Source organism: Elephantulus edwardii, unplaced genomic scaffold (genome assembly GCF_000299155.1).
Source record: "Elephantulus edwardii isolate Elephantulus edwardi_28Jun2011 unplaced genomic scaffold, EleEdw1.0 scaffold00259, whole genome shotgun sequence".
NCBI classification, from domain to species: domain Eukaryota; kingdom Metazoa; phylum Chordata; class Mammalia; order Macroscelidea; family Macroscelididae; genus Elephantulus; species Elephantulus edwardii.
This window is the reverse complement of record NW_006400009.1, coordinates 4,025,302-4,037,042: the sequence shown is the minus strand read 5'-3', so window position 1 is coordinate 4,037,042 and position 11,741 is coordinate 4,025,302. Positions and strand designations below refer to the sequence as shown.

Sequence of the window (11,741 nt, the reverse complement as noted above, 5' to 3'; positions counted from 1 at the left end):
CACTTGTTATGCATCAGAGAGTTGGACAGTGACCAAGGAGGATAGAAGGAGAATTGGTGCATTTGAGCTGTGGTGCTGGAGATGAGTATTGAGAATACCATGGACTGCTAGGAAAACAAACAGATTTGTCCAGGAAAGGGTTAAACCGGGTGGCTCCTTGGAGGCAAAGATTCTGAGGCTCCGTCTAACATACTTTGGACATTTTGTGAGGAGAGACTGGTCCTTGGAGAAGGACATCATGCTTGGGAGGGTGGAGGGACGGCAGGAGGGGAAGGCCTTCTATGAGGTGGATTGATTCAGTGACTGGGATAATTGAGATGGGAGTGTCAGAGACAGTGCAACTGGCACGGGACAGAGGAGAGTATAGGGTCGCTATGAGTCGCAAGCGACTCAATGGCACATAACAACAACAACAACAACAACAAATTCCATAGGTGTACACTGTGGATCCTAGTAAAGTGAAATCCTTGACAATTTTCAGTCTTTTCTCTCTTTCTTTTAATATTGTTCCTTAGTAGTGATCCAGTTATGAATCTTTTTTTCTCTTGATGTTGAGATGTAATCCATACTGAAGGCTGTGGTCTTTGATTTTCTTCACAAAGTGCTTTATTTTCAGAAAATGTGGTTGTTTCATCTCTCTAATACAGGTTTTCTGATGGGCCTTCCTCTTATCCTGATGCCATATGCTTCTTCCTGTAGGCTGTTGTTTTTAGGTGCCATTGAGTTGGGTATGACTCATAGTGACTCTATGTTGACTCCTATTGGCCTGAACCTTGTCCTATCCTGTGCCATCCTCATCATCTCAGACACATTTGAGCCCATTCCAACAGTCTCCTTGGAGATATCTCTTCCACTTTTTGGCTGACTCTCCACCCTTCTGTGCATGGTATCACTTTCCAAGAAATAACCTTTCCTAACAACGTGCTCATAGTATGAGAGACAAAGCTTTGTTGTATTTGGCTCTCAGGAAAACTCTGGCTGCACTTTTTTTCTAAAATGTATCTGTTTAATCTTGAGGCAATCCATGGGATATTCAGTAATCTTCTCCTACACCACAACTCAAAGGCATCAATTCTTCTCCTATTATCCTTATGCATTGTCTACTCACAGATGTGTAGCAAGTGATTGAAAAGACCAAGGCCTGAATCAGGCAAACTTCAGTCCTCAGACTGACATCATTGCTCTTCAGAATTTAGGAGAAGTCCATGACAGCTGACTTGCCTAGTACAGTATGTCTCTTGATTTCCTAAATTCTAGTACAAAGGGTGTTGATTGTTGATCAAAGATGAAATAATTGATAGTTTCAGAACTTTCTTGATCTAGCGTGATGTTCCCTGCTGGCTCAGTGGTGAGGCCCTTTATTTTCTAGATGTTGAGATGTAATCCATATTGAAGGCTACAGTCCATAATCTTCTGCAGCAAGCATTTCAAGATCTTACTTTCAGCGAGCCTGCTATTGTCATCTGTATAATTCAAGTTTTTTATGAGTCTTTCTCATGTCCTGATGTATAGAATGTTGGATCCCTCATCATGGAGTCTACCTTCACAAATTATTTGCTCAGCATACAAATTGAATAGGTATGGAGAAAGGATACAACTCTGATGTCCACCCTTCTTGATTTTAAACTAGGCGGTGTTCCTTGCTCTCTTTGGAAAACAACTTCTTTGTCTAGATACAGATATTATGCGAGACACTGAAATGTTCTAGAATTCTCATTCTTCTCAGTTTTAGCCACAGTTTGCTGTTATCCACACAGTCAAATGCCTTTGCATAGGTAATAAAACACAATAGACATTTCTCTGGTATTCTTTGCTTTCACTCAGGATCCATCTGACATCAGCATTGATATCCCAGGTGCCATGGTGTCTTTTAAACCCTCTTGAACTTCTGGCAGGTCCTTATCATTGTACTGTTCTAGCCATTTTTGGATGGTTTTCTGCAGTACTTTGCTTACATGTGATATTAATGATACTGTTTAATGATTTGCACATTCTGTTGGATCACTTTTCTTGAGAGTTGGAGCAGATGGGGGTCTTTTGCAGTCTGTTGGTTAGGCAGCTGTCCTCCAAATTTCCTGGTATAGATTGATCAGCATGTCCAGGTTTATATATGTTAGATGAAATATGTCAGTATCCTATCAATTCTTGGGGCCTTATTTTTTCTCCCCTTTCTTCTTCTTTTTTTTTTTTGTGTGTTGTTGTGTACCATTGAATTGGATCCAGCTGTAACAGCAGGAGATTGTCCTTCCTTCTCCAGGGGAGTGTTTGGTAGATTCAAACCATGTGTCTTCAGGATTGCAGTGAAGCTTCTTGCGACTGAACCACCAGAGCTCCCTTGTGGCCTTATTTTTTTGCCAGTGTCTTCAGCATAGCTTGAAATTTTTCCTTAGTTACTGTTGGCTCTTGTTCGTATTGTACTTCCTGAAATTTTTCAGTGTTGACCAATTCTTTTTGGTACAGCGATTCACGTACTAAATTTATCATCTGTATTATGTGTTAGTGTGGAAACTGCAGAACAGTGTCACTGATTTCACATGCAAGCAAGATTCTACTGAAGATCATCCAAAAACGACTAGAACAGCACATCAGCAGAGAACTGCCGGAAGTCCAGGCTGGGTTTAGAAGGGGTCGTGGTACTAGGGATATTGTTGCTGATGTTAGATGGATCTTGGCTGAAAGCAGAGAATACCAGAAGAATGTCTATCTGTGTTTCATTGATTATGCAAAGGCATTTGACTGTGTGGATCATAACAAACTGTGGCTGACTCTGAGAAGAATGGGAATCCCAGAACATTTAATTGTGCTAATACGAAACCTATACTTGGACCAAGAGGCAGTAGTCAGAGCTGAGCAGGGTAACACTGCATGGTTCAAAATAGGGAAGGGTGTACGCCAGGGATGCATCCTGTCTCCATACCTTTTCAACATGTATGCAGAGCAGATTATCCGAGAGGCTGGGCTCTATGAGGAGAATTGTGGCATCAGGATTGGTGGAAGATCTATTAACAATCTCCGTTATGCAGATGACACAACCCTGCTTGCTGAAATTGAGGAGGACCTCATGCACTTGCTGCGAAGGGTCAAGGACTGCAGCCTTTAGTATGGACTAAAGCTCAATGTCAAGAAGACAAAGATTCTCGCCACTGGACCAATTGGCAGCGTCAGGATGGATGACGAAGAGATTGAGAGTGTTCACAGCTTCAGTTTGCTCGGCTCCACAGTCAACACTCTTGGCACCAGCAGTCAGGAAATCAAAAAGCGTATTGCCATGGGAAAGTCTGCTGTTAGGGACCTCTCTAACGTACTCAGGAGCAACGGTGTCTCTCTGGAGACTAAGGTGCGCCTGATACAGGCCATGGTATTTGCAATCGCTTGTTATGCATCAGAGAGTTGGACAATGACTAGGGAGGACAGAAGGAGAGTGGGTGCTTTTGAGCTGTGGTGCTGGAGAAGAGTACTGAATGTACCATGGACTGCCAAGAAAACAAACAGATTCATCTTGGAGAGGATTAAACCAAGCTACTCCTTGGAGGCAAGGATTCTGGGGCTTCATCTGACATACTTTGGGCATGTTGCCAGGAGGGACGGGTCCTTGGAGAGGGACATCATGCTTGGGAGGGTGGAGGGACAGCACAGGAGGGGAAGACCCTCTATGAGATGGATTCATTCGGTGACTGGGGTAATCGGGATGGGTGTGTCAGAGGCGGTGCGGTTGACACAGGATAGAGCAGGGTTTAGGGCTGTTGTGCATAGGGTCGCTATGAGTCGGAAACGACTCGACGGCACATAACAACAACAATTATGTGTTAGGTGCCTTCAAGTTGACTATAACTTATTATATCTTATGAATAACAGATTTGAACTTTGCTCTTTTCTGTACCATCCTTATTATCTCTGATATATTCAAGACCATCGTAACAGTTACCTTGTCATTCCATCTTACTGAGGATCTTCCTATCTTTCGTTTACTCTCCACATTGCCAAATATGATGTCTTCTTCAAGGACTGGCCCCTCTTAACAACATGCTCAAAGTATGTGAGATCAAGTTTCTCCATCCTTAGATCTGAGGAGGCAATCCTCATTGCACTTTCCCCCAAACATACTTGCTTGCTCTTTTGGCAGTCCATAGAAGAGTACTGATAGTCAGCACTCTTCTCCAACACCATAACTCAGAGGCATCAGTTATTCTGTCATTCTTATTTATTGTCTAACTTTCAGATATAGCAAGGAATTGACAAGTTCATGCCTTGAACCAGGCACATCTTAGGTTTTAAGCTGACATCATCGCTCTTAGGGACTTTGGAGAGGTTCCTGCCATCTGATTTTCCTGATCTAATACACCTTTTGATTTCTCTACTTCTGATACTGATGGTGTTGATTGTGGATCCAAGCAAGATGAAATTATTGACAACTTCAGTCTTTATCTATCATGATGTTGCCTCTTGACCCAGCAAGGTTTTTGTTTTCTTGGTGTTAAGATATAATTAATATTGAAGGCTATAGCATTTAATTTTCTTTCTTTCTTTCTTTTTTGGTCCATGGTAAAACAGGCTCCTCAAAGGCTTGTCACATGGCCCAAGTTAAGAGTCGCCTAGAAATGGAGTCACATGGAAACAATTATGAGCTGGATTAAGCCCCAAATTCATTGAGGAGAAACACCTATCATGCATAGGGTTAAAATGAGACAACACAGATGTAGGCACGTTAACAGATACATCAACATGTCCAGTGTGAAATATTCTAAAGAGACTTCAAATCAGAGCTCTTGGAGTCCCAAGCTGCCTATAGCACATCTGAACTGATCCTCCATTAGGAAGCTGAGACCCACATAAGCACAGTCACATATAAGGGAGGAGGAGGGGATCTGATCTGAAATAACTTCAGAGTTACAGGGAGAGTAATCCAATTAGCAGTAGCACTGAAAATATGATCTCACAGAAGAAAGCGTGCCTTGGGCATTTTCTTCCTCAAATGGGGAACAGAGTACACAGGGGATTTCCAGCAGTCTTCTGGCGACATGCCTGCAGCTCCTTACCCTCCCAGAGTCTGAATACAGACCAGCTCTTCACGTGGTTATCAGTATTTCACATTTAAAAACTGATACCACCCCGTGACCACGAGCAAATGAACATACTTTAAATCCATGCCATTGATTTCAACTCATAACGCCCTTGTAGGACAGAGTAGAACTGCCCCACTGGGTTTCCAAGGCTGTCCTCTATGCAAGCTGACTGCTATGGGGCAGCTGGAGGGTTTGAACTGCTAACGCTTCAGTTAAAAGCCCTGTGTCACCAGGGTTCCACAATCAAGTGCTGACCCCACATACTGTCTATGAAAAGGGCTTTGTCCTAGGAGTGTTACGTCAGCATGCAGAGGGTCTGCCATTGTGCAAATGACCTCACCTGGTGGTCTTTGATGAGGGCTCTGGACTCCAGAAAGTAGAGGTCTGTCAGGTCATCAGCACAGTCCCTTGTATTTCAGGGCCACCATCATTCAGCCTGAAGTGCCTTTACCCCTTGCATGAGCTGGTGCCCAGTGAGCTGAGACTACCCATCGTATCCCCACACAGCAAGGTTGGCCGTTCATCTGTCCTTATCTCTGCTTTCAAGGTAGAGGCTCCCGAGTGCCATCCAGCAGCTCCCCATAGCAAAGCTGCTCCACTGCTCTAGGAGTTTTGAACTGATAAACTGGATTCTCATAATCCAGCTTGTTAATACTAGCAGAGTCTAAGCCGCAGCTTGGGAATTTGGAAAGCAAACCCCAAAGCAGATGAAACTAATTCGGGCACAGGCCATCAAAGGAAACTAGAGGATGTTATCCACGGTGTGCAGCCTCCCCACAGAGCAGCAAAGGCCACGGAGAAACCGCTTCACCCCAGAGGGTTCCCCCATCACTACTGTCCCTGTTCCAGCTCCCACCCTGTCTTCACTGAGGGTCCCAAGTCTTCTTTTTCCACTTTTGTTCAAGAAAGGTGAATTGTGTGGAATCTGTAGGTTAGGGTAAACAAGCATGTTGTGGAAGCAGCCGGCTTGCCTGAGTCAACCTCTACTTGACGGCAATCAACAACCACCACCCCCATCACCTTTTGGTTAACAGCTTAGGACTTAAGCACTGTGTCACCAGGGCTCCTTATTAATGGCTTTGTCTGATATTTAATAAATAGAGGCAAGTTTAATTTATTTTATTTTATTTTTTTGTGTGTGTACCGTAAAATCAGATCTTACTGGTAAAGGAGGAGATTGCTCCTCCTTCTCCAGCAAAACATCTGGTGGATTCAAACTGCATACCTCTGGGATTGTAGTACAGCTTCTTGTCACTAGGCCACCAGAGCTCCCTTGAGATAGGTTAAATTTTGAGGAGGAGAGAATAGTATTTTCTTATGTCTTAAAATTAATGAGTATGTTTCTTGTATTGAGAGCTTTTACTGTCCTGTTTACAATTACTGACTCTTTTCTAGGAAGATGCTCAGGATATGGATGCCTACACGCTGGCCAAGTCCTACTTTGATGTTAAAGAATATGATCGAGCAGCACATTTTCTGCATGGCTGCAATAGCAAGAAGGCCTATTTCTTGTACATGTATTCCAGATACCTGGTGAGAGCTATTTTCATTTTCCTTCCAAAGTTAGAAAAATAAATAAGTCTTTAGTTATTTCATATCATCAACAAAAGTTCTAAGAATATAAAACAAAGAATACTATTTTATCCACATTTACCTATTGTGAACATTTTATACCTCTTCTTTATCATTTCTGTCTGTCTATAACCATGCACACACATATATACATATGTATCTATATTTATATATCTGTAGATATATAGATAAAAGTATTACGTTACTCCCCTCCCCCTGCCCTTGAATCAGGGTTAAGTTTGAAGTAAGAGATCTTTTTACCCCTAAATAGTTTTAAGTTTTCTTAGAATAAGGATGTTCTACTAAATGTGAGAGGATATCAAGAATATCATTCATGAAGAATGCAAAAGGTCGTTACAAAGGCAGAGAAAGAAGACCAAGATTGAAGTCACATGAGACTCTGAATATTGCAGTAGAGCACCAGAAGCCAAAGCAGAGGTAAGAAATCAAGAAACTAAGGAGCTGAACAGAAGATTTCAAAGGGCAGCTCAGGAAGACAAAGGAAAGTATTATAATGAAATGTGCAAAGAGCTGGAGTCAGAACCAAAAGGGCCAAACTTGCTCAGCATTTCTTAAGCTGAAGGAATTGAAGAACAAATTCAAGCCAGTAGTTACAATACTTATGGATGCTCTGGGCGAATATGAAATGATCCAAGAAGCATTAAAAGAAGATGTGAGGAGTATACAGAGTTACTGTACCAGAAGGAATTTGCTGACACGGAAGAATTTCATGAGACAGTGTATGAGCACGAGCCTGTGGTGATGAAAGGAAGAAGTCCAAGCTGCTCTGCAAGAATTGGCAAAAAACAAGGCTCCAGGAATTGATGGCATACTGATTGACATATTTCGACAGACGCTGCCCTGGATGTGCTCACCAAGTTTTCCAAGAAATCTGGAGGACAACAACCTGGACAACTGACTGGAAGATATCTATAATGGTTCCCTTTCCAAAGATAGGAGACTGACTGACAGAGTGCAGAAATTATTGAACAATATCATTAGTATCACATGCAAGCAAGATTCTGCTGAAAGTCATCCAAAAACAACTGGAGCACCACGTCAACAGAGAAATGCTGGAAGTGCTGGTTAGGTTAAGAAGAGGCTGTGGTACTAGGGATCTTATAGCTAATGTCAGATGGATCTTGGCTAAAAGCAGAGAGTACCAGAGGTATGTCTATCTGTGTTTCATTAACAATGCAAAGGCGTTTGATTGGGTGGATCACTATAAACTGTTCCTGACTCTGAGAAGAATGGGAATCCCAGAAAATTTGATATTGCTTAAGCAAAATCTATATATGGACCAGGAGACATTCGTCAAAACGGAGCAGGGAGACATTGTATGTATTTTGTCTTCATACCTTTTCTATCTATATGCAGAACAGATCATTCTGGAGGCAGGGCTTTATGAACAGGAATGTGGCATCAGGATTGAAAGATGATTCATCAACCTGCATTATGCACATGATACAATCCTGCTTGCTGGAACTGAGGAGGACCTGAAGCGCTTGCTGCAGAGATTCAAGGACTGCAGCCTTCAATATGGATTGAAGATCAACATCAGGAAAACAAAGATTCTCACCACTGGGCCAATTGGCAACATCATGATGAATCATGAAGATATTGAGATTGTTAACAGCTTTAGTTTGCTTGGCCCTGCAATCAACACTCTTGGTACCAGCAGCCAGGAAATCAAGAGACAGATTGTACTGGGAAAGTCAGCTGTCAGGGACCTTTCGAGAGTACTGAGGAGCAATGATGTCAGTCTGGAGACTAAGGTCTGATCCAGGCCATAGTATTTGCAGTTGCTTGCTATGCGTCTGGAAGCTGGACAACACCTAGGAGTGATAGAGAATTGATGCCTTTGAGCTGTGGTCCTGGAGAAGAGTTTTGAATATACCATGGACTGCCAGGAGAGCAAACAGGTTCGTGCTAGAGAGGGTGAAGCTGGCCTGCTCCTTGGAGGCAAGGATTCTGAAGTTTCTTCTGACATACTTTGGTCATGTTGCAAGGAGGACCCGGTCTTTGGAGAGGGACATCATGCTAGGAAGGGTGGAGGGACGGAAAATGAGAATGACACCATCGATGAGATGGATTGATACAGTGACTGGGGTAATGGGGGTAGGTGTGTCAGAGACAATAAGATTGGCACAGGATAGAGCTGGTTTCAGCATTGTTGTACATAGAGTTGCTATGAGTTGTAAACGACTCGATGACACAACAACAACCACAGTTTGTTGTTTAATGCTGTTGAATTGATTATGACTAATGTTGAGTGACCCTATGAACAGTGCATCAGGATTGCAATGCAGCTCCTTACCACTGGGCCACTAGAGCTCCTTGAACAATGCCTCTGAACCCTTCCCTATCCTGTGTCATCCTCAGTGTTTCCAACATACTTGGGCTCATGGTTATAGTCAGTGTGTCAATCCAATTTTTTTTTGAATCTTCTTCTTTTACACTCACCCTCCGCTTTTCCAGTCATGATAATCCTTCTCCAAGGACTGGCTCTTCCATCATCTCATGCCCAAAGTGACATGGCTTACAAACCATCTCAAGGATAGGTTTGAGGTATTGAACACTAATGACTGAAGACCAAATGAGTTGTGGGATGACATCAAGGATGTCATCCACGTAGAAAGCCAAAGGTCATTACAAAGACAGAAGAAAAGACCAAAGTGGAGGTCAGAAGAGATTAGGAAAGTTGCATTAGAGAATCAAGAAGACAAAACAAAAGAAATGACAGTGTAAAAGAATTGAACAGAAGATTCCAAAAGGCCGCTTGAGAAGACAGCAAAGTATTATAACAAAATATGCAAAGAGCTGGAGTCAGAAAAAGCAGAACTTAACATTTCTCAAGCTGAAAGAATGGAAGAACAAATTCAAGCCTCAAGTTGCAACACTGAAGGACGGTGTGGGCAAAATCTTTAAATGATCCAGGAAGCTTTAAGAGAAGAAGGAATATACAGAGTCACTGTACTAAAAACAATTGACTGACACAAAACCATTTCAGGAAGTAGTATATGATCGAGAACCAGTGGTACTGCAGGAGGAAATTGAAGCTTCACTGATGGCATTGCCAAAAAAGAAGGCCTGGGAATTGATGGAATGCCAGATGACGTAACCACAAAATAGATGTCAGTTAACATTGATGCCATACTTTGTGCATCAAGAAAGCAAACAACTGTTTAACAGATTAGAAAGAAAGAAAACACCAAAATAGATGTCGGAAGAGATTCTCAATTTCCTCTTGAAATAGAGAAGCTAAAGTCAAGGGAGGAAATGATGAAAAGAACTGAAAAGGAACAGAACTCTCGTGGCCTAGTGGCAAGAAGCTGCACTGCAATCCCAGACGGTATGCGGTTTGAATCCACCAGATGCTCTGCTGGAGAAGGAGGGACAATCTCCTTCTGTACCAGTCAGATCTGATTTGACGGTACACACACACACAAAACATTAATAAAGTTGTTTTTTTTTTTTAAAAAAGCACTGAATACGAGATTTCAAAAGGTAGCTCAGGAAGACAAAGCAAAATACTATAGCAAAATGGGCAAAGACTTAGAGTTAGAAAACCAGAAAAGAAGAACATGTTTTACATTTCCCAAGTGGGCATAATGGAACAAAATAATTTCAGACCTTCAATTGTAATACACGAAGATTCTATGGACAAAATAGTGAACAACACAAAGAGTATCAAAAGAAGATGGAAGGAATACAGAGTCATCACTGTATCAAAACGATTTGCTTGATATTGAACCATTTCAAGAAGTAACATAAGATCAAGAACTAAGGTCATTGAATTCTAAGCTATGCTGAAGGCATTGGTAACAAATAAGAATCCAATAATTGAAGTAATACTAATTGAGATGTTTCAGCAAACAGGTAGAGTCCTGACTGTGCTCACTAGTCTGTGCCAAAAAAATTTGAATGTTACCCTTCTAAGAAAAGATGATCTAGCAAAATGGGGAAACTATTAGTATAACTGGTTTCATACACAAGTACCTTCTAACTGGAGCAGTACATATACAGGATACTTCTAAAAATACAAGCTAGTTTCAGAAGAGGCTGTGACAGAAGAGGTATATCATTGCTAATGACAGATCTTGGCTGAAAGCAGAGAATACCAGAAAGGTATTTTCTTGTGTTTTATTGGTTACACAAATGTATTCCTTTGTGTGGATCATAACAAACTATGGCTAACATTGAGTGGAATAGAAATCATAGAACACTTAGTTATGCTCATGTGCAGAATAACTACCAACAAGTAGTCTTTTGAAAAGAACAAAGGGATATTTCATGGTTTAAGTTCAGAAAAAGTGTGTGTCAGGGTATATCTGTTAGCATATCTATTAAACTATGCACTGAGAAAGGGGACTATATGAAGAAGTGATTGGCATCAAGATTGGAGGAAAACTCATCATTAGACAGCATCATGATGGATGGACAAAAGATTGAGACTGTGAATTACATCATCTTACTTGGATCCACCATTAGTATGCTTGGTACCAGCGGTCAGGAGGTCAGTAGATTCATTGTAGTGGGAAATTCTGTAGTCAGGGACCTCTCCAAATTATTGAAGAGTAATGATGTCAGTTTGAGAACTAAGGTATGCCTGATTTAGGCCATGCTCTTTTCAGTCACTTGCTATGCATCTGAGAGCTGGATAGTGACTAAGGATGATAGAAGAAGAAGAATTGATGCCTTTGGGCAGGGTTGGTGGAGAAGAGTGTTGAAGAGCATACGGACTGCCAAAGAACAGAAATGTTTTGGAGAATGTGCAGTTAGAATGTTCCTTGGAGGCAAAGATGATTAAGCACTTTTCTTTTGTAGTGTAATATTGAGTCAAGACTTGGATTTAGTTATTATGTCTCTGTTGTTGTTATTTGCCATCAAGTCGCTTGCGTCTCATAGTGACCCTATGTACAACAGCCCTCAACTCCGCTCTGTGCTGTACCAATTGCAGCTTCTCCGATACACCCATCTCAATTGCCCCAGTCACTGAATCAGTCCACCTCATAGAGGACCTTCCCCTCCTGCGCTTTCCCTCCACTGTACCAAGCATGATGTCCGTCTCCAAGGACCGGTCCCTCCTTAAAACATGTCCAAAGT

The 11,741-nt window shown here is 41.9% G+C and overlaps 1 protein-coding gene across 1 annotated transcript in view; it reads left to right on the top strand.

Annotated features, from left to right (window-relative positions):
* Positions 1 to 11,741, top strand: part of CDC23 (cell division cycle 23) — a 60,550-nt gene that overhangs the window by 5,143 nt on the left and 43,666 nt on the right. The window contains exon 3 of the mRNA XM_006899506.1: positions 6,459 to 6,596. Within this exon, the coding sequence (XP_006899568.1) occupies positions 6,459 to 6,596 (138 nt within the window). The remainder of the gene's footprint in view (positions 1 to 6,458; positions 6,597 to 11,741) is intronic.